Source organism: Crocuta crocuta, unplaced genomic scaffold, assembly GCF_008692635.1.
Source record: "Crocuta crocuta isolate KB4526 unplaced genomic scaffold, BGI_CrCroc_1.0 scaffold271, whole genome shotgun sequence".
NCBI classification, from domain to species: Eukaryota; Metazoa; Chordata; class Mammalia; order Carnivora; family Hyaenidae; genus Crocuta; species Crocuta crocuta.
Genome location: NW_027527824.1, coordinates 4,602,138 through 4,627,974, shown reverse-complemented (window position 1 = coordinate 4,627,974; position 25,837 = coordinate 4,602,138). Strand labels below are relative to the sequence as shown.

At 55.6% G+C, this 25,837-nt stretch overlaps 1 protein-coding gene across 4 annotated transcripts; it reads right to left on the bottom strand.

Moving 5' to 3' along the window:
- Positions 1–1,366: 1,366 nt before the first annotated feature.
- On the bottom strand, positions 1,367–25,809 carry USP2 (ubiquitin specific peptidase 2). 4 transcript variants are annotated; one of them, XM_077776781.1, is made up of 14 exons: positions 25,744–25,809; positions 17,009–17,826; positions 16,586–16,771; positions 6,110–6,160; positions 5,487–5,610; positions 5,182–5,293; positions 4,975–5,085; positions 4,743–4,807; positions 4,421–4,524; positions 4,257–4,337; positions 4,026–4,104; positions 3,694–3,801; positions 3,404–3,524; positions 1,367–3,129 (listed from the first exon to the last, which is right to left on the bottom strand). In XM_077776781.1, exons 2-14 carry the CDS (start codon positions 17,783–17,785, stop codon positions 3,042–3,044), a joined length of 2,007 nt encoding a protein of 668 aa, XP_077632907.1. In that variant the 5' UTR covers positions 17,786–17,826; positions 25,744–25,809; the 3' UTR covers positions 1,367–3,041. The 4 variants fall into 4 exon arrangements, with proteins under 4 accessions (XP_077632907.1, XP_077632916.1, XP_077632925.1 ...); XM_077776790.1 differs by lacking the exon at positions 25,744–25,809 and adding an exon at positions 23,633–23,718; XM_077776799.1 differs by lacking the exon at positions 16,586–16,771.
- Positions 25,810–25,837: the final 28 nt, after the last annotated feature.

Here is a 25,837-nt window from a genome sequence, read left to right as displayed (position 1 = left end):
CCAGTGAACCGGTTGAGAGGTACAGCAGGTTACATTGATTCGGCGCTCACGCATTCACTTCACTAGAAGCCTGTTTCTACTTTGAAGAGCATCCTGTTGACCTGTGGTTTGGGCAAATCACCTGCATTTAAAACCTTAGCCTGGGTCGGGCCACTTCTAGGCATGCCAGGGAGAAACCCCAGGGTTTGAGTCTGTTTTTCCAACTCTTGGAAAATGCCCTGAAGAAATGCTCCCAGCCTGGTCTCCTCTCATGTTAGGAGTTTGACAACAAGCACTGTAGTCTCAGCAAAGAGATAGGCCTTGAGTTTTCAGTGTCTGCAGCAGGGAGGCAGTTAGGAAAACATCCGATGAAACACTCTCAAGTTCAGCTGGCGGAGGCTTCAGCTTCCAGAGTTCTAAAACCAGTGGCAGAAAGGGAAAGATCTAAATTGTACTAAGAGTTAAAAGATAAAACCAAAGGAGGGGCGCCTGGGTGGCTCAATCGGTTCAGAGTCCAACTTTAGCTCAGGTCATGATCTTGCGCGCCGTGAGTTTGAGCCCTGTGTCGGGCTCTGTGCTGACAGCTCAGAGACTGGAGCCTGCTTCAGATTCTGTGTCTCCTCCTCTCTCTGCCCCTCCCCTGCTCATGCTCGGTCTCTTGATAATAAACACATCAAAAAAAAAAAAACAACCCAACCCCAAAAAGCCCCCAGAGGACACAGTCTCCGAGTGTCCCAAAGAGGCACTCTCTTTAAAGGGTTAAATCTGTTTTTTAACTCTTGACAAAAAGCACTTTGGAGAACAAAACCTTTAACATAAAAAAGCAGCTGTTTCTAGGTATTAATAGGCCAACAAGGGTCAAGGCTTCATTCCTCCACATTCAGGTGCGGCCACTGTTACACCAGCCTCTGCTGGAGAGACCAGTGGTGGCTCATCCTAGGTCCGCACAGGCGCCCAAGTGTCAACAGAACCCCAGGTGCCAACACCAGCAGTTAAATGGCAGACGGTGGAAATGTCTAGTAAACATGCTAATTTTCTTCGGTGTGAAGACGATGTTGAGGTTCCGTGGGAGAACACCCTTGCTCTCAGGAGACGCGTGTCGATGTGTTTAGAGGTGGTGAGGACACCCCACCGCTACGTGTTTGGCTCCCGAGAACAAAGTATATGGAAACAAGCGTGGCAAAATGTTGATCGGGGAATACAGAGCATTCAAATGTGTACTATTTGTTTTGTAGAGTTGAGAAGTGTAGACTAGAAAGCAGGCAACTTTTTCAAGAACTTGGAATTTACAGTCTGGTTGGAGCAGTAACACAGGTAGCGACTAACAGGCTCAGAGCTCTTCCCGGGTGTAGACCCTTCCCAAATCAAGATGCCGTCACTTACCAACTTCCTCAAAGCTATTATTTATTCTGTACAAGGTTCCACTGTACATCAGACATTCTTCTACTCTTGCTTACACAGTAAACAAGTGCACCCCAGCCCTTTGGCTCAGGTTGACAGGGCTTCCCTGGGGAAGGAGGGGTCAGGTCAGTTAAACTTGGGGCGTCTTTCTCTGATGCCTCCTGGGAGCATTGGAAAGCTTCGGGCTCCAAGGGGCACAAAAGTGGGGCCCACCCGTGTGGATGCACAGAGCTCTGTGCCTTGGTGCTGAACACCTTTACTCTCTGGGACAGCACCGAGTTTTGTCCACAAGTACTTGGGGCAAGATCACGCCCGTGGGAAAGAATCATACGGCTGAGGCAAGATGTCCCCGAACACCCAGGCTCCAGCTCCCGGGGTGGGACTGAAGACCGATGCCAGGAGGGGCTGAGGGGTGGCATGGGCATCCCTGAGAAACTCGGTCCAAAGGGCCTATGTCTAGGAGGCTCCGAGAAGGGGGCACGAAGGTCAGAAGGAGCACATTAAGAGGGAATAAATTAAAGGCGAGAGACGCTCTCGGGGCCTGTGCTAGCCTTCAAATAGCTGGGGAGTAGACCAGGGGTGGCCTAGAGGAAGTGGGCGGGGAAAACTCAATACGCTACCATAAGAAATCTCCTTCCACCTGCTCTCCTCTTCACCTCACTGCGATGCCAAACAAGCCAGGGGCAACGGGCACGACCCCCTTCTCCCCCAGCGGGTTTGAACATGGCACTGGGGAAAAGGGAAGAGGCTGAGGGATATTTCAGGGAGGGGCAGTTGCCCCCTGGTCCCCAAATGCTATAAGGCACAATTCTTGGAGGCAACTAGATTCCATCCAAAACATCAGAACAAAAACAAAAACAAAATCCTTGTTAGATCCCCGGTCTACTGTGGCTGTGCTTAGGGCCTGGCCAACACCCGCCTAGCACCCTGGGGGCTAGCATTAGAAAAGCTGTATTTGAAGAACTAAAAAACAAACAATGACCAGCACAATGCCCCAGCTGTGAAGAGGCGTGAAGGAGAGCATCTCCAGTCTGAAAGCTTTAGTTATGGTAATTTAAAAAAAAAAAGAAAAAAGTTGGGCTTTTAAAAACCCAAATCAGCTTTTGTCCCAAAGTCGTCCCCTTGTCTGTCCCCCTGGAGTTAGCAGCGTTAAGAGGGCTCTTGGCTCATGGGGGGTTTTCTTGCTTCTGGACTGGTGAGCGGAGTCCAGGCGAAGGAAGACGGGCCAGACTCCCGCGCCGGGGCTCCCAGGTGGCGATCCTCCCAGCAGGCTCCAGAGGGCGCTGTCTTCTCGGGAGGACCGGGCGCGGGAAGGGCAGCAGGACGAGGATCTTCTCCCCACAGACCGCTGTTGTTTTATTACACACAGGAAAAAACCACAAGCTTAAAAACGCAAACGAGAGAAGCCGAGGGGACACTGTGCTGGCTCCGGGCTCTGTGTCCTGTCGATCTTCGTGCCAGGTGTGGCTCTGGGGCTCCCGGCTCCGTGCTCCAGACCCTGACCAGGCTGCAGCAACTCCTGCTCGGCAGCTTTAGTTTACTTTATTTTTCTCTTATTTGTCAGGGTTTTTTTTTTTTTTTTTTTGGTTTTTTTAAAAAAAAAAAAACTTAGGGTGTGGGGCCACCACAGGGAAGGGAGAAAGGGATGTAGCTCCTTGCTGCTACATGCGGGAGGGTGGACTGGCCAATTCGTAGAAGAGCAAATAGGCGTCGCTGGTGCGCACTTGGCTGGAGGACATGGGTGTGACGCTGTGGAGAGAGCAGGGAAAAGTCAGAGCCCTGATGAGCGGGCCACCGGGACACAAGCCGCGTGGCTGTGGGAGTCGTGAGGGCCCGTAGCTTCTCTCCCTACTGTGCCCCCAAAGCCAACCTCTTTTGTCTTCCAGAAATTCTACAAGTGGGTAGCGGACTCCTATAGATCACATGGCCTTTTGGCTCTGACCTTTTCCAGTCAAGCGGAAGCCACCCGGATGGGTGAGTACGGGTGTGTGAGAGCCAGGAGGCCCTGGGACCGTGGCCTCACCTGGAGTCATTGAAAGTGTGCCATTCGCCTGTCACCGGGCTCCGGCAGTAGGCTGTGTAATGGCCGCCCATGGTGGTTCCAGAGTGATTGGACACAGCGTACAGGTTGTAAACAGCGTGGTCTGAGGAGGAAATACAAGGTTTCAGGCCCCCAGCACATTCCTCTCCCTCCTGTCTCTCTTCCTGATTTTCATAACTCGCTCTTCAGCAGCTTCCTTCTCCCTCTCGGCCTCCCATCGGGATTTTAGGCACTTGTGCCTGGTTCCCGCCCTTCCAGCTCAGAATACTCACTGGTGCTTTCTGAGGCAAATTCTCTCAAGTCCAGGTCTCTTAGTGGGAAATTCACAAATGTTGTGAGTTTGCTGGTTCGTATCCTGGATTCTGAGAACCGCTTCAGATCTGGTGTTGATGTGAGTCAAGGACAGAGCGGGTGGCAACAATAGTCACAGTAAAGGAGCCTGGGTCCTAAGAGGGCGATGTGCTTCTCAGAGGCAGAAGAGCAAACGGGGCAAGGAAAGTCTACCAAGCTTCCTTCTGTCCTACTCTGCTCGCCCTCACTCAGGCCCCCAGTCACCCTCTACAGGCAAGGCCCTGCTGGTGGTGGGGGGGAAGCTTAAGGATACGGAGCACCAAGATCTTTGGGAACCTCTGGATGGAGAACTTCTTTATGCATCGTTTTCTGGCTCGGCAGCGGCAGCATGTCTGAAAGACATGACAAACAGAGCTACAGAGGACTGGGCAGAGAGGCGGACAGGCCGAGCCCAGCAACTCCTGGGCTCGATCTGCTAGTGACCGGTCCTTCCCAGAGAGGTCTCTTGTATGCATGCTCTTACCCTCACGGAAGGGGAACTTACTGGCTTTTCATCGCCGTCAAGCACATCCTCTTTGGTGAAGAGCCTCATGCAGTCCATTAAAGTTACCTCCGGATAACCTCGCTGGCGGAGACAGAGAGTCGGAGGTCGACGACGTGAAAAGGTAAGAGTGGGAGATTCCAACGTGGGGCAACGGGGGCACCTACCTTAGCGATGGGCAGCGAGAGGTCCCAGAAGGGATCAAAGACGGTAGAGCAGTAACCACAGTCAGTGCACGTCAGGGAGCTCTTTAGCTGCCCAACGAAGAGATCTGCAGAAGAGATGGGACAGCGAAGCTTAAACCTGGAGAAGGAGCACACGTCTTCCCTGGGCTGCGTCCCTTCTCAGCGCTCCTGCCTCTGCCCGTGGCCGCCGGGCACAAGGAGGGTTCCCTGGGAGGGCGATTCTTAGGGCTTTTCATGCTCATTCGCTGCTCAGGCAAAAGCAGTATTCAGGGAAAGCAGGCGTTCCTCCCATTCACGCACTTACCCCCGATCCGACTGTCTTCTCGTTCCAAATACTTCCTCCACATCTGTCGTCCTTTCTCATCATCACTAGGAAGAAACCAGAGAGAGGGTCAGGGCTCATGCCAGGAGAAGTTTAAGGATCCATCGATCTAAGTCCTTAAGAATTCTCTCCAAATTATTAACCCCAAAGTCGTCAGCAAAAGAGCTCAAGTTCACAAAGGTTTTCTGCCCTACAGCATTCTCCTCTTACTTACGGAAGGTGATCGAGGTTCTCAGGGTTGGACTTAGGCCTCACCGTCACCCGGTTCACCTCGTTGTGGAGCCCATCCAGAAGAAAGCGAAGAAACTCCTGAGCATCTTGCTGACTGAGTCCAAAGAAAGGACAGTGAGCGACACCTCTGATTACAAGTCAGCGGTGGCTGACTCCCACCCCAGAGAGGACGCGTCTGCAAGGCTCTTACTTATAGCCGACGAAGCGTGGTGCATATCTCTGGATCTGGGTCTTGAACTCAGATGGGCTCACCACGTCGTTGGGGGGTGAAGTCCATATGGTCTGGATTAGTTTTGCAAACTCTACAGGGAGGGGAGAGGAGAGAGGGGGCACGGAGGGCAGGTGAGCCATTTTCTGGAAGGAACTCGAAAAGAAGCCAAAGAAAAGAAGCCACCAAAAAGAAGCCAAAGAAAGACCAACAGGAGGGATACGCAAAGAACACGGACTACTGGTGGGCAGCAGGAGCGGAGAGAGTTGCCACGGGCGCGCCCTCACCTTCCATGAGGGCCGTGTGGGCATTGCTGCTGTGGCTGAGGTCCCGCACGTAGAGCCTCTGGAGGCAGTAGTCCCTCAGCTCCCGGGTGTTGCTCAGGCACTGCAGAATGGAGTTCATGAAGCACTGCAAGAGATCGTCCGGACCGTGAGCGAAGAGGCCCCTGTCTGCTCACACAGTACGCAGTACCCAAGGCCCTCTGGTTCATCTACTCCAGAAGCAAACCCTCCCACAGCCTCAAGTTCCTCTTTTTGCAAGTGAAAGGGGTGCAGTGAGGTAGATTGCTGGTGATGTAACCAGTTATTTACTGTAGAGATGTACAAACGGGTGTGGGCGAGCTGGACAGGAGTGGGTGGGAAGTGATGGGTGTCCTTCCGGAGAAGGACCCAGGAATGCAGCTGACAGTGACGAGGGCAACTTCCCTTCAGCAGTGCTTCCTGCTCGGGGCAAAGAGGGAGGCACAGCCCCAGCTGCTCTGTTAAGAGCCACCAGCCAGGAAGGGCACGTCCCCACTGGCCTAGAGGACGGGGAGTCAGCAGGAGCTGGGAGGGAACTCTGGTTAGGTGGTCCCAGGTGGGACAGGAGGGGGTGGCCTCAGGAAGGAAGTGGGCTGGGAAGAGCTCACCGTGTTCCCAAGGTTTCGAAGACCAGCCAGACCCTGGGCGCTCTTAGAGTTCTGTAAGCAAAGGACACATGGTGTATAAGGCTGAAGGCAGAGAAGCTGGGCCTGTGGTGGGCCCTCCCGGGCAGCTTGGTGCCAGCTGGGGCCACGAGCACTTGGCATACACGTTATCCTCCAACTTTAGACTATGTGCATGCTGAGAGAGAGGGTTGAAGGATGCCTGTCATTTTCAAAAAACAGCAAAAACAAAAGGGCTTTCCTTTCTTTTGTTGAGCTGTGTTTCCCCCATCTCTACATCGCTCTTCATTCTAAGGCCAGAGATTAGAACAAGAGACTAGGGACTCGTGTATTTGATTCCAGCTACAAGGAACTCCAGGTCCCAAATCCAGGCGCTCTCTCAAACGACCCACTTTTCTGTCCCTAGATGTCCAATACATGAAGCAGCTGTCACAACAGGTCCTCCAAGGAGTTCTTGAAATGGTCAATGGCAAAACACCTGAACTGAGTTAGAGCTTCAGCTGGGGAACACTGAAGTTGGCCAGCCCACCTGTGGTTCCGAATTGCTGGGAGACAGGTGAAATTCCTTCCCGCTGAGCTCAGCTCCTGGAGGCTGATTAGAGCCTGGGAGAGGCCTCCCTTCCTGGCTCGGGTTTCAGCATCCTGACTGGTCACTGGCTGGGAACCCTTCTGATGACAGATTGTGGCCAGGCAGAGGTAAGCACCTGGCTGGAGGTGCCACTCGTTCTTGTCCCTGTTGCGGAGGCTGGTGAGGGGATTGGAGCGAGACGGCCGTTGCCAGGCTGAGGATTGAGTATTGTTTATCCGGCTCTTTTGGCTAATTCCAGCCCTACCTCCCAGGAATCAAACCATTCGGGCTCAAAGGGTTAAAGAAACAATGCTCAGAGGAGCCTGCCACCCCCTCTCTCAGGGAGGGGAAGTGGGAGCCCGGCAACTCTGGAGCAACACTGACTGGGGCATGCGTGGGGCCAGCTCAGCCCTGATCAGAACAGGAGCCTGAAATAACTCAGCTAAAATTACTCATGCTGTGTGCTGACAGCCTCCGAGGCTGTCAGCAGCTCAAAGCCCATGAGGTTGTCGGCGCAAGGGGGTGGGGTGGGGAGGGGCAGGCTGAAGGAGGGCTTTTCTCAGGAATTGCCCTGCTGATCCCACAAGTAAGAGGATCCCTCCTTGCCAGTTAACAGGTCTAACAGTAGCAGGGAAGGACATCTACTCAGAGGAGAGACCTGGGTTCCACCTGCAGTCAGAGAGGAAAACTTACTGGCAGCGGGTGGACCTAAGTATCCGTGAACTCTGCCGGCGCTAGCAGTGTATGGCCCCAAAGACAAATTTAAATTTTACCTTTCTGACAGTCTAAACCCTGAGGTTCCAGTGAGAGGAGGCCACAACAGAGAGAATTCCCTGGACAAAGACCTTATCAGCATTTTCAGGGGAACCCAGAGAAGGACACCCCTGCTGCCTAAACGTTAAACGAAACTAAACGTGAAACTAAACGTTAAAGCCCCGTCCTGAAAGGATACTCCCTCTCCCCTCCCCCAAGAGCCACTCTGCCTACTTTTGGCAGTGCTTTAGTTCTTACCCTGTGCCTCAGACGGCACCTGTCTAAAGGAGCTGCAGGTGCATTCTACCACGGGTGATGGTGTCAGTGTCCACCAAGGTGGGCTTTCAGCGGAGACAGTGGTCGCCCGGTACTAATGGGGGAGGGGCAATGGGAAACTGGAGGCACTTCTGTGGTGTTGGCACTTTTAACTCCGACCCAGCACCTCGAGGGTCAAGAGGAACACGTCATCACCTATGGTTACTGTTCTTGACCTACCCCTACTAATGGCCCGGCGGGTGGAGAGATGGCGAAGGCTCCCTTAAGGCTTCGCCAGACCCTCTGCTAGTCGTCTTTTTTTTGTCGGGGGTGGGGGTGGGTCGTGCCTTTGCCTAAAATTTCCTGAGTTCAAAACGACTTGCCAATTTCTAGGCGCTCTGTGCAGAAGGCCGTTGGATAAGGGGAGTCGGGGGGCGGGTGTGGAGGGGAGCGCAGGGCTGTTCTATGCCCAGCCAGATATTCTTCTGCCATGAATAGGAAATCAGGAGCTCCAGGGAAAGTCAGCACTTTCCATTCCAGAGAGGAACAAAATGTCCCAGGGGTGACCTTTCTTATGGGGAAAACAATCCTACCTCAGGGCTGACAGGGAGAGGCTGGAACTGGAGAGGACGGGAGACCCCCCACACTGCGAGAGCCTTTCTCTGGCCCACGGGGAGAGACGGAAAGGGACTCCATCTGCTACGTGGAGCTCATACGCAAAGGCCTGCGATAGTCCGGATCAAGAACTTCCTCGAAATGAGCCATCAGGCAACCTAAGCCCGACTTAGTAGCAGCCACGGTTCTAAAAGGTAGACATCACCTCCCCAGTTAGTAAAGAGGCAGCGTTCACCTTCCCTGATGGGGCAGGGGGCTCAGGAAGAGCCCGCTCTGGGTTACTGGGGAGGACGCATCTGGGGATATGGGTCACATAAGCAAGGCTGATGGAGGTTTGTGTCCTCACACTCCAGACCCCGGTAAAGGGCTCTCCTGCTTCCTTCACCTGTGCCGTGATCCTCAGCCATGAGTCCTGGCTGTGGCCAAGGAGCCTGGTGTGGCCCTGGCACGGGGCAGTGCACGCACTGCCAACTCGTGGAGCTGGTGCCTGTTACATAAGATCTGTCAAGCTCTGGCCCCTTCTCCCTTCCCCAAGGGGGCAGTGCCCAGGCTCTAGCCCCAGCGTTACGGGGCGGGGAGAGGGGGTGGACTTCACCGGAGGGACCCAGTGCCCACTTAGCAGAACTGGAAAGGGCGCAGAAGGAAAACGGAAGTTGCCCTCTTTCACCTGTCTGCGACTCCTCTGCCCTTCGCGGGGTCAAAGGACCACCGTTCCTAACCCTCCGAGAGAGGGCCACTTGCGATCAGTGAGGACGAGGTGGCTCCCCTCCGACCAGCCTTGCTTGCTGGGGTTTGGGCTCGGAGGAGTCACACCCGTAGCGTCCCGCGTGCCGCCGGTTCGCTCGCAGAGCGAGAACTAGTCAAGGTTAACGCTTTCCCGCACCTGTCCTGAGAGGTGCCAGGAATTAAGAGCCCAGAGGCCACCTGGTGCCAGGGTCTCGAAGAGGGAGGGGAGGCGGGGTGCTCGGGCTGGGACCTCAACAAGGGGAGGGGGCCGAGAGTAAGCCTGAGATCACCTGGGGAGGGGGCATTCCTTGCCGGGAGAAACTGGGAAAGGAGGGGCGGGGGCTGGGAAGNAGCGCGCGGCCCCGCTCGCCCCCGCGCCTCCCGCTGCTAGGTCCCCGGCCTGGGCCGCCCCCGGCCTGCAGACCCCAAGGGCCGCAGAGAACCCTGGTCCCCAAGAAGGGCGGGACGAGCTCCCGCGCCGGCCTCTGGGTCGGGGCTCAGATGGACACGACTCCACAGGACCGTGTCAGCCCGGTGAGCTTCCCCCCACAGGCGGTTCACAGTTTCTGACTTCTGGGGGCCGCGGAGCACTTGGTGAAACCCGTGAAAGCGCCGTTCTCTCCTCGGGGGGGTGGGGGGTGGGGGGTGGATGCACTTAGGCACAAACTTTTGCACGGGGTTCAGGGTGGGGACTCAGGCTTTCTTGGAGCCCAACAGCCACACAAACCGCGAGGGTCGAAGGGTTCCCGGTTAGGAGGATGGATTTCCGCGGCGTCGGCGCTGAGCTCCCTTACCCCACCCCAGCCCTGGCTCGGCCCATTATCGAGAGAGGCACTGCTCCTATTTTATAAAGTACAATAGGTCACTGTCCCATTTGGCCCCAGGGAAGAACATTTTCTGACTTCTGTCCAGTTACCCAACTGCATCTCTCACAGAATCTCAAATGTTGATTTGTTTTGGGAGGTGGGAAGAAAATTACCACCACGGCGGGGAAGCAGGTGCTCAGCCCGGGGTGGTGGGGTGGTGAGTGTACTGCTCTGACCCGAAGGGCGCCAAGGCTTGAAGAGCAGAGGTCTTTGCGTTTTATTTCGATGCTCCACCCCCGCACCCCCCTCACCTATCAGGGACCCACACGGAATCTGCCTAGAGAAAGTATCTTGTTTGGAGCCTGCTGGCTATTTTTAGCCAGTATTTTTAGCATTTAAAAATACTCTGAGAAGCAGCAGTGTGTGCTGTTACTCATCTGTGGCCTCCTTCTGTTCCCCTTGGCGTGCTCTTCCCCACATGTACACGCGCACTGCACACATGACCACAGCCACATGGGGAATGTGCCGGGGACACATGTATGGAGGAGTGGGCATGAGGAAGGAGCCACGGGCATTCCAAACTGATGGCGACTGAGAGCACCCATGTTAGGATGGCGAGCCCCACAGCCACCGTCTTCACTCAGTGACCAAATCCTGGACACACTGCGATGGCCTTTTCCTCCATACTTCCCTCTTTCTAGGCGCATTCTTCCCTGTGAGTCCCACACAGCCTAAGGGAGTTCTTGCATTTGATCATAGCACACGTCTGCCCCTGAACACCTAGAGCACTCAACTCTTGCCTCCAGTCCAGAAGCTGAGGGAGCTGTCTGGGAGGCTGTCTGTCCATAGACTCCTCCCATGCCCACCACCCTCCCTCTTCTGTGATCCCTGCTGTTAACCAACCTGCTCTTAGTTCTCTGCTTCACCACTTGCCTCCTCTCACTTAGACAACAAAACTGCCACTGATTAAGGACTTATTAAATGCCAGGCACTGGCCAAACGCTTTACATATATCATCCTAGTTAACTTAGTTAATTAACACAACGATGTAGAAACGATTACCTCTGTTTTCTAGATGAAGGGCCTTACGTCCTGAGAGGTCAAATGATGCGCCAGAACCACAAAACTAATAAGTGACGGTGTGGGGCTTTGAACCTCAGCCTGTCTTAAGGCAAAACCCATGCTTTTAACAACTCCCAGGAGATTCTGGAATGTCCTTCCTGCTCTCTGCCAATTACCTGCTTGTAAATTCTGCTCAAAACGTGTGTCTTCCACAAAGCCCTCTCTAAAGAGCTCCACCCAGCTCAAAACACCCCATTACTGCATACCCTCCGTCTACTAGTGTTCAGTTTACACTGTACTAATTTCTCTTAATATGTTTGTCTTTGTTTTATAAGTGTCTCTAAGGCTTCTGTAAATGGTCTTAGAAGACTCACTGATTGTGCCATCACACTGAAACCCCCCGAGGGGCAGGACTGTGGGTTCTCTTAGTGGGTGCTTAATAAATGGTGTTGATCTCATCTGTTAGTGGGGGCCAGGATTCTTGGGTATCCTGGAAGTCCCACTGAGCCTCACAGGGTGTGGTGAGTCTGGATTTGCATGTTGAATAAGCGTGCTGTGGTTAAGTGCTGTCTGACAGCTGCTTACCCACTGGACCATTTGGCTTCTCGCCCCATGAGTTAGGCGACTGATGTGAGTACTCACACCTCAGGACACCCTGGCATTCTGCTGGCACATTCTCTCCCTCTCTCCTGGGGTGTAGAAGGTTAGGGGCCCGGACGGGGGAAAGCTACCTGGATGGGCGATCTTTGAGAAGCTGGGGGTGAGGGGAAAGAATTCGTATGGAGTCCGGTCTTGTCAGGCTGGTCTGTCTGCCGCAGGACACGACCAGCAAAGAACTGTGGCTCATTTCTCAACTGGCCAACCCCCCCCCACGACACGCTTTCTCCTCAGTGCCAATTCTTGAAGTGGGATGGGTAGTCTGGGATCTGAATCTGGCTCCGGCTGCATGGCTCTGCGGCTCCTGAACGGGGCTCATTCCTGCATCCGGAGACTGCCATTTCGCAGAAGCCTGTGCTTGGCCTGTCTTCCCTGTAGGTTAAGAAATTTTCGGGGCGCCTGGGTGACTCAGTCGGTTGAGCGTCCGACTTTGGCTCAGGTCCTGATCTCACGGTTCATGGGTTCGAGCCCTGCGTTGGGCTCTGTGCTGACAGCTCAGAGTCTGGAGCCTGCTTTAGATTCTGTGTCTCCCTCTTTCTCTGACCCTCCCCTGCTCACGCTGTCTCTCTCTCTCAAAAATAAATTTAAAAAACATTAAAAAAAAAAATTTTCTCCCCTCCCATCTTTTTTGGTGTGGACGGAGAATGCAGAGAGTCAGGGTTATCACTGTGAGGACAGGACTGAGAGTATCTTGCTTCCTCAGATCTTCGTGGCAGCTTGGTTCAGGGTTTGGAAACACGGCAGCAGGCCCAGGCAAATGCCTCAAGGCCAGCAGCCCTGCTTCCCCGCAAAGCAAGCACCTTCTATTACTGTCACACATGGACAGAGTGGTGGCCTGATTGACGGATTGAACTGGTAGGGGCTCAGAGTCCTTCATGGGGTTGGACTTTCAGCTCACAGTGGGGAAGGAGGGCCCTCTGCTTCCCTGAATCACTCAGACCCCAGGAGGCCAAAAGCTCTGTACTCCTTTGAGCCCCTGGGCAGTCTGGCCTGAACCAGCTGGATTCCAGAGGCCCACACACTTCCCTGTCTTGCTTATGTTTCTGTGTGGGTGCCAGCTTTACGTATCCATTGAGGTGAGAGGGTGCAGGGGACCACGTGTGCAGCTCTGGGCCCCGAACATGATGTTCATATCCGTAGCTGATGGTCAGTGGAGCGGCTCCCCCGTGGGCATGGAACATTTTGCCAGGCCTGGATTAACTTCTACATTGCTGAGCCCCACCCCAGTACCACATAAACTCATGAAGACGTCCTGGAGTGGGGGTGGAGGGGGAGGAGGCAGGGAGGATGACGCCGGGCCCTGATTGAGAAATTGAACCTGGGTAAGGCAGCAGTGGGGCCACCAGCCAGATGACAGCCATAGCCAGTCTTCCAGGGATGGAGACAGTCAGATCTTGCCGACTGTAAATGCAAACCCCAAACGGACTCTCCTTTCTTTCTCAGCAGCCAGTACCCGTCCTGGCCAAGGGATCCTCTGGCTGAAGGTCTCTTCTGAGTGACCTTCCCATGCTGTCAACACAGACTCAAGCCCTTAGGAAGTTCAGCTTCCTCAGGGTTGCTGAGTGGGTGAGGGCAGCATCCCCAGGGTCTCAGGCTGCTAAGCTGGACACATGTGACAGCGGGGATGCAGCTCGGCGTGGCTGGGTAAACGGAGGGAGAAGGCAGGAGAAGAGAGAGGAAGGTCATACCTCTCTGCTTCTCACCCAGGACTTCCAGGGCAGTCCCTGCCGTCTTCACCTTGTTCTCTTTGGAGCAACCCCTGCTCACTGCATGGCAGCAGTCAAGTTCAAAGTCCCACCCAAGAGAAAAATCACATGACCTCCGCTTATATAATCTCCCTGTCACTGAACAGCTGGGAACCAAGGCTTTGGGAGATGAGTCAGCAGCCCCAGTGACAAATAGGACCCAGGTAGTCTAGGTTCCTGGACCCTTTCCTCCTAGCAACAGGTTTCAGAGCAGAGGGCAAGGGTCTGGAAGAGGCTGCATGGGGGGAAAAGGTCGGGCAGGCTCTGAGCCTCACCCCTTGGTACTCTGCCTGATGACTGCACTCTGGAGGGCCCTGGGCCAACCCCAGTTTTCTTAGAGGACAGGGTGGCCTGGGCAGGGCGGGGTGAGGGCAGGGCTGAGGCTGGCGGGCAGAATGCCAGGGAGCAGTTGGAGGGGTGGGGCGGGGGAGGATTAGGATGGATTGTAGGGGTTAAAGCGCAGCCCTGGCAGGGCTCAGTGGGAACAGCTTGTCCTTCCATAGGCCCAGGGAACAGGAGAGGTGGGGCGGAGGGGGCTGTGACCGGTTGGGTGCTTGGGCTCCTGGCTCTCTGCAGGGCCAACCCACCTTGTTTGGCTTGGAGTCCCCACAGGCAATGGGTGGGGGTGGTAGTGAAAGCCTTTTTTTTTTTTTGCCGGTTCTGAACTATCATGTCCCTCCCCTCCAATCTGTCTGCATTTTAAACAGAAGGTGGAGCCTGGGGCAGCCCTCGTTATCCTAGACAGAGCTGCACTCCGGTGGACTGGTGTTTCGTTGGTGCTTGTGCAAGCATGGGGGGTTTTTCAGGATTCACGTACCCCTTCTACCAGCCCCTTCCTCGTGCTCAGCTGATTCTGTAATTTTCTAAGTTCATGTTGGTTGTTACTATTAATGAGGGAAATGAGTCTGGTTAGAATTGTTTTACACCCTGGTGGGGGCCTGCTTTTGACCTCCCTTTATGAATGTCAGCTAGTTCAAATCAGCTGCCTGGAGAGCCCCTGGGGCTAGGCCTGCCCCTGGGGACCCCAGAGGAGTCAGATCACACCGGGCCCTGCAACTTCCTCACCTTTGTTCCTCCCGGTCCCCTCCCTCCCCACGCTACTCAGCTGCCAAGTGCCCCTTTCCTATCATGCTCTTCCATAGCATTTTATAGGTTTCAGATTCCTTCACATCCGCTGTTTGTTTTGAGCCTCCCAGCACCCTGTGAGGTGGGCAGGGCGGGCACGACCAAGCCCTTTTATGGAGGAGGAAGCAGAGCTCAGATGAGAGGTGTCTAAGGTTAGAGGCAAACTGTTCTTTCCAGCCTCAGATGACCCCTCCCTTCCCCACCACCTATGACGCCTAACCATGCCTGGCGCTGCCTCCTATCACAGTGGTTCTAAGAACTTATTTCCCCAAGCTGGTTGTGAATGCGCTGGGGCAGGGCTTGCATCTCTCTTGCCTCCCGGCGCTCCCAGAAGGGTACAAGGAGGAAGCACGTTTATTGAGCGCCTACTCTGTGACATACAGCCTTTGATTTCTCACAATGGTCTATGAGGGGGGAACTGTGAACACTCATCTTATAGAAACAGGTTCAGACATTAAGGAGCTTCTCTAAGGTTGCGCTGTTAGTAGGCTGAGCGCCATGAATGAATGAGACGGTGAGATCCCCAAATGGAGATCTGAAGAGACACTAGACCCACTTTTAGAAAGAAGTGGTCCAGGCCCCCCCCACCCCCCCCCACCCCCAGCAGGGCTGTTCACACCTCAGGGGTGGGGTCAGCAACAGGAAGTGAGGCTGAGAGTGGTGAAGAGGGGGTGTGGGGCTAAATCGGGGCCTTACGCCACTGACCCTCCCTCAAGGGCCTTTCCCACGGGTCGGGGAAGCTGAGGGTGAGACTGTAGCTCCGTTGTAGGCTGTTACTGGCCACTTAAGTGTGCTGGGAGTTGTTTCTGGATGGGAAAGAGGGATGTTAGGGTGGCTGAGCTTGCCCCAGGGCAGTCTGCCATCCGTCAGAGGTCCTGTCTCAAAACGCCCTTCCTCTGGCCCTAGAGGTGGAGGAGGGGCTGAGGTGCCCCTGTGGGAGGGGTGGAGGGCAGCAGACTCCTGGGAAGTGCTGGTGCAGGCAGGAGGCAGAGTCCCAGTGGAGTTTGATGCCCAGTACAGAAGCCCTGGCTGAGGATGGGTCTGTAGTTTAGTCTGTGGAGAGGAGGTTTGCAAACCTCAGGCTGCTTACAGGTTACCTGAAGAGCTTATCAAAAAGGGCAGGTTCNGACCTCAGAGAACCCTTCTCTTTTGAGCAAAGGGAGGGAGCCTCTCAGAGCCTCCTTTAGGGCCCCCGCCCCTCCATCGAGAGCTGCTTCCTGATTGCCCCCGAGATGAGCCACGCCAGACATGTCCAAGGGAGTCATGCTNCACTGGTCCTGCAGCACAGCCGCCCCTGACTTGTCAGGCTCTGGGTGTCCTGGGAGGCACTGACTCTTGTCAAGTCTCCTATGGCACTTCACACACAGCCCCGCGAGGCCAAGACTGTCTAGTGTCATCAAAGTTGTCCTCTCGAGACCTTTAGTTATGATAGGCTTAACGGTCTATGATGCAAAGCCCTGCCCCTATTTTGTACCCCTGCTCCATGTGTCTGGACGAGCCCACAAAGCAGCATGTATTTCTTGCTGTGGCACAACTATTATTTCCAAAAGGCTCCTGTCCTAGAAGTAGGGGACTGGCACCTAAGGTAATGAAAGAAATACAACACCCAGCTCTCCTGACCACTTGCTTATCCATCTGTCTGTCTGTCCATCCGTCCATCTACCCACCCATCCTTGTAATCAGCAGGTTAGCCGAACTCTGCACAGTGCTAGGCACATGGGAAGAGATCTAGAGGTAGGACTTCTTTCTCAGCCTCTGAGAGCTTGCCGCTTTATGGGCACGCTAATAACTAAAGAAAAGGCAGAATGTAGTCAGTACCCAGAGAGGTGTGTTCAGGGATTAGATGCAAGCCAGCCCTTGCCGTCTCTGGTAGGTCCTCTTCCCTCATTCTAGCCCAGGCAGCACCCAAATACAGAGGTGTGGGATGGTCTAAAGCCCCAGACGAAAATTTCCCCCATTTTCTCCAAAGTTACCGGATGAACACTGCTGTCCAGACACGTTGGTCCCGAGTCAGGACCAGCGTCAATCAGAGGGGAGCCGCTCTCCCCCTGATGTCTTATGCCCAAAAGTTAAGCCACATCCCCAGGCTGGGAAGTAAAAGCCCAAGCAGGAGGAGAGATGCCACCAGAGCAGGGGAGGCCTCTCTTACCACAGGGAGCACTGGCAGGTTGGGGGCCTCAGCATGCAGTCCGGGAGGGTCCAGGGCCTGCAGGGGACCCTGGCATGCTGGGTGGCAAAATGGAGGGTGACAACTGCAGTGTATGTGGGGGTAGCTGACCGTTTCCGAGAGTGCTGTTGGGTCTTCGTCGAGTGCATGCGTCCTGAAATGGGCGTCCTGGGGAGAGTGGGAGAGTCCCTGAGCAAGGCCCCGAGCTACAAGCTACAAGGGTCCTAGACCTGCTGTGGTGACGTCTCTGGCTTGGGCTGCGGGAGCTGCTGTCATGAGGTTTGGGAAGAAAACCTCTGCCTTGAATCATCAGTCAGATGGGGAGTCCCTCCCTCAATCTGGCTTCTCTGCCATCATTCTCTGCCCCCCCCAGCCCGTCAACGGGTCCCCACGGGGCAAACTCACCATGGTGTCTCGCCCTGGGGAGCTGGAGCGGCTGGACCCAGGGGCCTGGCCCTTACTCTTCTCCCACAGAGTGTATCGGCCAGTGGGTCGGTAGGTGGGGCTGAGGACTTCAGGGACTCGAGAGGTAGCGACCTGGGTGGGCACCAGAGGGGCGCTGCCCTTTCGGCCATAGTTCTCCAGGTAGTCTGCCAGGTACTCCGAGCGGCTGGCCGCCTGATAGAGCCCCTGCAGTGCGCACAGCTCCTTGCGCGTGCGGGCCAGCATGGGGCTGCGGCCCAGGTTCCCAGGGTCTATCCGATAGCTGTCTGAGGTCCGGAGGCTGGAGAAATCCCGGGCCAGGTCTGATTGACTGCTGGACTTCTTCTGGGGCAAGGTTATACCCTGGTCCCGGGCGGTCCCGGGCAGGTAGCTGAGGGAGTTGTTGGTCACTCCGTAAGGGAATCCACTGCCCCCGCTGAGTCCGCTCCCTGAAGGCCGCTCAGTGCCGCGAGTCTGGCTCTCTGCATGCTTACCATACCCGATGACGTCGGGTCTCAGCAGGGGGCAGCCCCTGTCATAGTCCAGGATTGAAGAGGGGCCGTAGGTACGGGGACGGGTGAGGAAGCTGGTTGGGGGGGCTGGCTTAAAACCAAGCTTCTCCTTCTCCAGGAAGGAGGCAGCCAGGTTGGCCCCATAGGAAGAGGGAGTATAGGTGCCATAGCCCGATTTGGCATAAGGGGCATCTGTGTAGCGGGCCGATTCTGTATAGCGCTTCAGGGTGGAGGAGAGCTGGGACATCCTTCAGGGCGGCACTCAGCGGGGACTGGGAGCCTCATGGGCTGAAAGACAAGCAGAGCGGTTGTCAGAGGGCCCTGCCAGGTTTCAGGCTCTCCTGTACCTGCTTGTCATCCCCAGCTGGACAGAATCTTAGCCCTCAACCAGAGGCCATGCTGTCCATGTCCCTAAGAGGCTGGCCCACCACTAAGAAAGGCACCCGTGCATGTGCATATACGCACATGCATGCAAGTTTGTGTAGGTTTGCACGCACCCATCGAGTCACCCCTGAGTGAGAGCACGAGTCATGAGCAGGCCTTTATAAACCGCACAGGGCCATGGCTCTCAGCACGTCCTGCCTGCTCCGAGTGCTCCCTTGCAGTGGCCCAGACTTGAGGGGGGGACTGCCCGACCTCACAGGCCTGCCATTGACTCACAGTATTCCAACCCAGATCTCCTCTGCTTTCAGGAGGGTGCTGAGGCCCTCAACCCCTGGATTAGAAAAACATTGGACACTTTAAGAATTAAGATTGCTTCCCTCCTTTCCTGTTTCAAGGAGGGGCAGGACTCTTTTTGGGATCCTACATTGTCTGAGCTGAAATGGCCAGAGGATCACTTGGTCAGATCCTTGCTGAAGAAAAGGAGGCTCATGAGAGGAAGTAACGGGGGCCAGGGAGGCAGTGGTGAGAGAGCATGTGGCGGATAGAGGACTTGACTCCAGTCTCCAGAACCAATCCCACTGTTCTTGCCTGGACATGGTCACCTTGTGTGGTGACCTCGTGTGGTAGAAACTACCCCCTTCACAGACGGAACTCTTCTGTTCTAAGTGGAGTTAAAGTGTATGTATGGCCTCCAGGGGTTCCTCTACCAACGTCCAACCCAACCGGCTCAAGGGTGATGACTTGTGCAAAGGGGGCCCCCTAGAGGCTAAAATCCTTCACTACAGGCAGTATTGGAGTTGCTGCGTCCCATTTTTCCGGCGGAGGTGGGTCTTGCGAAGGCACACAGAAATCTCTGAATTGAGGAGTTGTAACGGTCCCAAGGAATTATCTGTTTTAACCTCTCTGTTGTACAGACGGGAACAGTGACGCCGATTTGCCCGAGGTCACACACTAGCAGAGCCAGGATTGGAATCCAGGCCTTTTGGGTTTCTAGGCCAGTGTGCTTCCTGCTGTTCTTTGATTCACCCTCCCCATCAGGTATAGGCTCACTTGGGATCCACTAGAGTCCCTTCATCACCCTAGGTGCACAGGCTGTATCTACAGTGGAGCTGGGGGGCAAAGGGCTTTGGAGAGAGGAACCAGTAGGATCAGGGCCCTTGCCTTGAGGACTTCAGGGGCTCTTGTGGGGCCCCTGGGTGGGGGCAGCACCCTTCAGGAATGTCAGAGTAGTGGTGCAGGGCTGGTTTTGACTTGCCCCGTGACTGACTCGCTGGGTGATTTTGCACTAGTCATTTAGCTCCTCCGAGCCCCAATCTCCTCACCTGTACTGGGAGTATAATCACCATCATTATGGTTCCTACCTCACAGGGCTGTTGTGAGGAATAAATGAAATAATAACACGTGAAAGCTCTCAACTATGACAGTGGTTATTATCTCTTGCCCTGGCCCCTGTCAGGCTCTGGGCTCCTCCTTCGTAGGCCTATAATAATGTCAGGGCTGGCCGTCTCCCGGCCTGGCTGGCCTCTGACCTCAGCCCTGGGCACCGGGCTTCCCCTGCATCCCTCAGTGAGATGTGTGGATGAGCGGGCAGTGGGCAGAAGCTAGCTGTTCAGCAGACACTGGCTCGGGCAGCCCACAGCCTGCCCTAGGCTGGCAGCCCAGCCCATTGGGGCAGAGAGGAGCTGGTGCCAGGCCCTAAATGCTGTCGGCTTGGCAGAGAGCCCTAGAAACTCAGTCCGTGCAAGGCATGGGATAGGTGCAGGGGTGGGAGGTCAGCAGGTGGCCACCTCCTGGTGGACCCGAGAACAGAACTTGCACACCCCGCCAGAGAACTGCAGAAGTTTACAGTCTGGGCTGGCTCAGAAAGGCCTGCTCTGCAGTTACTGTGCACGCTTCTCCCACCTGGCCTGGGCACCCCCGTCCTTGCACACATGCCCTTGCCCACTGTGCTTCCGCCTCTAGCACGGCTCCCGCTCTTTGCTCGGAGAAAGTACCCGGAAGAGGATCTTGTGTCCGGTTGGGGGTGAGGGGACCACAGGTCTCCTTCCATCTGCTTAGTGTTTGGGGTTCAGAGAAGGAAGGGCATGAAGGCTGAGGGAGGCCAGGGGGAGACACAGACAGAGCCACCGGGGGGCAGGGGCGTGGGACTAGTCTTGCTCTATTTCACTTTGGAGAACTCCATCAATAATTCAAAGTCAAAGAGACTCCAGGTCTCAGGAACCGGGCTCTGGGACACCGGGCAGCCAATCAGATACAACCTCCTCCCCCCACCCCCAAGGGCATGAGCTCATGCCTCCTCCCCAAGGCTCTCACTCCCCCTCCTCCACACTAAGGCTCCCAGGGAATTGGTATTCTGCAGGCAGTGCCCCAAACTCGTGACCTCTCCTGGCCCTGCTAATGACGCAGAAGTGCTGGGGCCAAACAAACGACAGGGGACAGAGACAGACAACCCTGGGAAGGCCCACAAATATTCCTTGGGAAGGGATGCGGCTAGAGTAGAGTCACCCCTTTTGGCCCATAGAGTCCCAGGATGGCTCCTAAATCTCGCTCTCCTGTCTGCTCCCATCTGGCAGGCAAGTGACAGGCGTCCCCCTTGCCAAGGCAGCCCTGGGCAGGGGGTCAGGCCATCACTAACAGCTCCCTGGAAGCTGACTCTCAGTGCTGACATCTGGCTTATAGTTCCCCCTGTCTGGGGAGAGGGTCCCTTTTGGGGCTGAGGCCTTGAGCATGCCTGTCCCCTCCCCTAACCCCTAGTTTCGCTCTTGAGAAAAGTGCCAGCACCTTCCAGGTGAGCAGACAGCTTGGGTTGGTGCCCCTTGGCATTACCTGGCACGGCTGTCCCTGGAGACTGCAGAATACACCATGGGTGGGAGAGCAGGTTGGGCCCTGGCTGTAGCCTTGCTGCGCAAGACAGGGACAGGAGGGGCACTCACACGGCTTTGAGTCTCTTTGTTGCCACAGGAACGGGCTGGACTGAATGGCCCTTTCACGGGGCAGTGGGAGGCGAGCTGATTGGCTGGGATCCCCTGTCTCCCTCTCTGCCTGGCGTAGGGCCCCCGCTGCCCGTCTCCTTTTGCTGTTTACCCAGAGCTGGCAAGTAGAGGCATGTGGCTCTAGGCAACTCCTCCCCAGGTGCCTGCTACCTTGGACAGCGGGGGCACTCCACCTGCCAAGCTCCTCCACTCCATCTTCGCAGGGGCGCCTCCACCCTCCCCTGCTCTGCCAGAGTTCTCCCTCCCTCACTTTGCTGTTTCCCCCTCTTTGGAGGTGCTCCTGCCTTCATTCCTCTGCCCAGAGCACTCAGCTTCCTGAAGGGACATGCGGTGCCTGGCGCTCTCCTGAGTGAACTTCGTACCGAGTGTCCTCAAAGTCTCAGTGCGGATTTAGTCTTGGATTCTTTAGCAGAAAGAATGTAAACTGGCAAACATCACTTGAAGGTTTAAATGATTTATGTTACACTGAAATGACCCCTTTTGCTTGAAAGTCAAAAAAACAGACAAATTAAATAATGAAATTCTGAAGCATATAGCACTCATGTTTCTGAAGTTACCACAGTTTGGAGCTGCACGAAGACTTTTGGGACACGCGGCATTAACGTGCTTAATTCTCACACTCGCCCTATGCAGCGGGGGCCATTATTGTGCTCACTTGCAACACCCACCAGCGATGGGGGAGGTGATGTGGATTTCTCCAAGGTCACATTGTGAGCAGTGGCAGAACTGGATGGGGATCTATGCTGTGTCCCCTAACAGCCCCTCTGAAGCCAGCCTTACCCCTGCAGCCCCCTATGTCACACTTCCCTGGCCTCTCCCTGAGCTGCACAGGGTAAGACCTGTGGCACGGGGTCTGGGGCAGGGGGAATGCAGGCGTCCACTGTCTAGGCAGCAGCGTGGCAGGTACAGGCTCCCGCAGGAGCGGCCCTTCGAGTTTCCACTGCCGGCAAACGAGAGCGAAGCCAGGTGCAACCTGAGTGCCAGTACAATTCTGATCAGCCAGGAGATGGCCCAAGAGGCCTCCATTTCACCTTTAGTGCCAAGCTCCCAAGTGCCCCCTGGGCAGCCAGGGCCCTCGGCCCAAGGCCTGGTTATGGACATGACCTCCAGCCTCCTGCCCCTCCTGCAGCTTGGCCCACTCCCCAGTGTACCCAGGCTAGATGAGTCAGGGGTTGAAATGAGCCCTATCTCCCTGGGGCAGCCAACCCCCTTGCGTCAGCTACTGTCATTTCCTGTTGCTCACGTGAAGGGCTCCCTAACCTGCCCAGCCGGGGGAGGGACTTGTTCCCCAGGAATCCCAGGCACTCCTGGCCCCCAGGGTAGGGGATGGGTAATGCCCCACGTCCCAGCAGCCTTCATGTCCGCTCTCTGCCCAGCTCCACTCTGCTATCTGGGGTGAAGTGCCCTTGCCACTGCCTGGGTAGAGAGCCCCTAGCTGGGCTTCTGAGGTATGCCTCAACAGAGTTCAGGCCTTCCCTTCCTACCCAGCTCTCCAGGACAGGTGAGTGGGGAGTTCCAGCCAGTCTTACCAGGTGCTTGGGAACCTCCACAGTGCTGACCTCAGAGCTTCCCAAAGCCATTTGCTAACACCATCGGAATGAGGCACCACTGATGTGCTGGCCTTGAAAGGTAAAGAGGGCCAAGAGAGGGGCGCCTGGGTGGCTCAGTCGGTTGAGCATCCGACTTCAGCTCAGAGTTCGTGGGTTCGAGCCCCGCGTCGGGCTCTGTGCTGACAGCTAGCTCAGAGCCTGGAGCCTGTTTCGGATTCTGTGTCTCCCTCTCTCTCTGACCCTCATCTGCTCATGCTGTCTCTTCTCAGAAATAAATAAAAAGCATTAAAAAAAAAAAAAGAAGAAGAAGAAGGCTGAGAGAGGGGTCCTGTCTCCCTTCATCTACACTCTCTGACCCTTAACTCCTATCTGCTTGGGCACTGTCTGGGCACAGGCATCAGCTCCTAGGTCGAGGTTCTGTTCTGGTAGATGTGATAGATTCAGAGAGGGTGGAGGACTGGGGTGGGGGCTACTTGTGCTCGCATGTTCCAGGAGCTCTGTGTACGCCTCTCAGTCCCCAGCAGCCTCAGTCTGGCCCCCCCCTTTCCCTCCAGCCTGTCACTAGTAGCTCCGTCTCTGTGGCTTACACCCAAGGACCCACCAGTTTAGTGCCTAATCCTCTTGGCATGCCTTGGACGGGGGTCAGTCAAGGGAATTTGGGTCCATCTCAGTCTCTCTTGCTCCTAGTAGTTGCCCAAGGGCTGGGAGAGGGGTGAAGGGGTGAGAGAGATTGGGTATTAGGGCAAGAATCCTGACTGGTGGAGAAGGGGGGTGGGCCCAGGGTAGTATCTCTATAGCATGCTTCTTGATTTAGGGTTGGGAGGGGGTAGGCATCTCTACACTTCCAAGAAAAGGCAAAGGAGTGGGCCCTCAGGCAGTACTGGTGTCCTTAAATTCTCTTTCCGAATCACCTCTGTCCTGAGCAATTCTGGTGCTGCCTCCCCAGGGGAGAGTCCCAGTCTCCCTGCTTTTCCTCCAGGGCTTATCTTTCTTCTGTCCTCACTGCCTCCTCTGCCTCTGCCTGCCTCCTCTGAGCCTTCACCTTCAGTCTTGCCGACAGCAGCCTCCGGGCCCCATTGGGCAGCCCATCACATGCTCCCCCAAACACCCAGGGCTGTCTGGACAGCGGCCTCGCGAAGCTCACATACTACAGCGGCAGCTACTGACCTGTGTCCGGGGGCAGTGAACAGGATCTGGGGGCTTCTCCTTCCCCAGCAAGGCAGGGAGAGCAGTGGAGAGCCGCGAGGCTGGAGTGTGACTGGGGCTGGGTAATCCGGAGCTCAGGTTACTGTCTCCGATATATATAGTATCTTATCTGACCTCACAGAGATGGCTAGCTCAACTCACTTGCATTCCACAGCCCGAGAATTAAAGGGGCAGTGGCAAGCCCTCCCTTGAGGGCTCTCTGAAGGGGGAGGGGGCATTTTGAAATGGACAGAAGGGGGACCCAGGGGAAACAGAACTGGAAAGAGGGTAGAGGGATGTTGGGGAGAGGGGAGTGGAGGCAAGGCTATGGAGAAGGAGGTGTCCTTCACAGAATGAGAGGAGATTGAAGCCTCTCATTTACAAGTGCTACTCCCTGTCCTCCCTTTACAAGTGGAGTAGATCCAGAGGTCCAGGGCCCACAGGTAGTGAGAGGTGGGCGGGACCTGTTCTCAGGTCTTCAGTCCAAACTCTTATAATGGGCTTCTAGGCCTGGGCTTATATTCCAGCTCATTCCCTTTGATCGGCTCTGAGACCGTGGGCAAGGCACGTTAAGCTGTCAGAACCTTAGGGAGTTAATCTGTAAAACAGGAGTGAAAAGGATAATAGTTCTATACGTCACAATTATGAGGATTAAATAGAATAATATTTGCAAGTTTTCCTGGCCCATGGTTAAGAGGGCAATAGACGATAATAATGGTTATGCTTACTACTTCCACTTATTGTTATAGTTAGTGGCGGTATGCATCGGAGCACCTACAAGGGAGACCTTCCTCGGGAGAACAGGGCCTCTGGGCTACCCGTTGGGAGTGCTGTGTTCTAACGCCAGATGACAGCTCCCTGGGTTTCTGACCTGGTCCATGTCCCGTAACTGGCGAGGGCAAATGACTCTTGCTGTATTCCCAGATGTCCAGCCCATCCAACCCAGAAGGGCCAGGCCTGTTTCGGCTCCTTCCCCCTTTGCCTAGAAGAATAGAGCAAGTGCCGCTGCCCCCAGGCTACCAGGAGAAAGCTGCTCTGGGGGTGGCTCCACTCTACCTGTAGGAGTGCTCAGGATTCCTAGGCCACAGAGCTGGGCTGGGCAGGCTCACAGGAGGAGGGAGCAGGATTCTTAACCTCTTGGGCCTTGGTGCTCTTGTGGGCTCCCGGTCGGTGTCTCCTGTTCCCCGGTGGCTCTCCCTGAGGACTGGGAGTACCCAGGATGGCGCCTCCACCCTGTCTCAGCCGAGGCCACTGACTCAGCTTGGGTCTCGGTCATGCACATCAGAGGACGCCCTCGTCCCTGGCCCTCATTCCAGTCCTCATTCCGACTCCAGTTTGGTATGCATCTACAGTATCAAAGGAGTGGGGGAATGCCCCAACCCCAGCCCAGCCAGCTCTCTTTTCCTCCACTTTACGGGGCTGGGCTTGGGGGACCTTCTTATGCTGGTGCCTTGGGAAGGTGAACATCACCACGATCTTCAGCTCAGCCCCTTCTAAAAGGCAGATCAGGAGGTAGGTGTTCATTCCTCAGAGGACGGCTAAAATGGGTTGGCCTGGGCTTCCCTTGGCTGTTAAGTAGAAGTTACTTACCTTGGAGCACCGCGTGCCTGCTTCTGGTTTGAGATTGGTGAGAATTTCAAAGATGCCTCTCTCTGGTTTGGGATTGGTGGAAAATCTCCCCTTTCACTTAACTGCTGCCCTCCTCCCACCCCCACCCCTTCTTCGAACTGACCAGAGACAGCTGTAACAGGGTGGAGTAAGTGCGGAGGGGGCTGGCCGTGTCCAGGCGTCACTCTCAGGCCATATACCACCCAGGGCACAGAGACCTGGACCTGCCCAAGCAGCGTTTCCGGAGAACACACTGATCAGCACACAGATGGCTCTTCCTGGCACCCCGGGTCTGTCAGCTGGCAGGCACTCCCCCCCGCCCCCCAAATGGCACCCACAGCTGGAGCTCCTCCGCACAGCTGGCACTCGCCCTACATTTCTGGTGCCCATTCTACCCAGGCTGTCGTTGACACCTCACTTTCTGAACCTCCAACGGCGCTGACCTCCGCATCCCTCCTCCCCAGTGTCCGACAGGTGGCACGTACCTGCCTCTTCTCCGAGGATGGACGAGTCGAGCCGGGCACAGGCATGGAGCTGCGGGTGAGTCCCGGCTGGTACTGGCGCGGCGCAGTGAGCAGC

Excerpts from the sequence above, each read along its gene's own strand:
- USP2 (XM_077776781.1), bottom strand. The coding sequence starts at position 17,785 with ATGTCCCAGCTCTCCTCCACCCTGAAGCGCTATACAGAATCGGCCCGC. Across the intron at positions 5,294-5,486 it reads CCACACGGCCCTCATGGAAG|AGTTTGCAAAACTAATCCAG; the intron begins GTGAGGGCGCGC and ends CCCTCCCTGTAG. Across the intron at positions 4,808-4,974 it reads GAGAACCTCGATCACCTTCC|TGATGATGAGAAAGGACGAC; the intron begins GTAAGTAAGAGG and ends GTTTCTTCCTAG.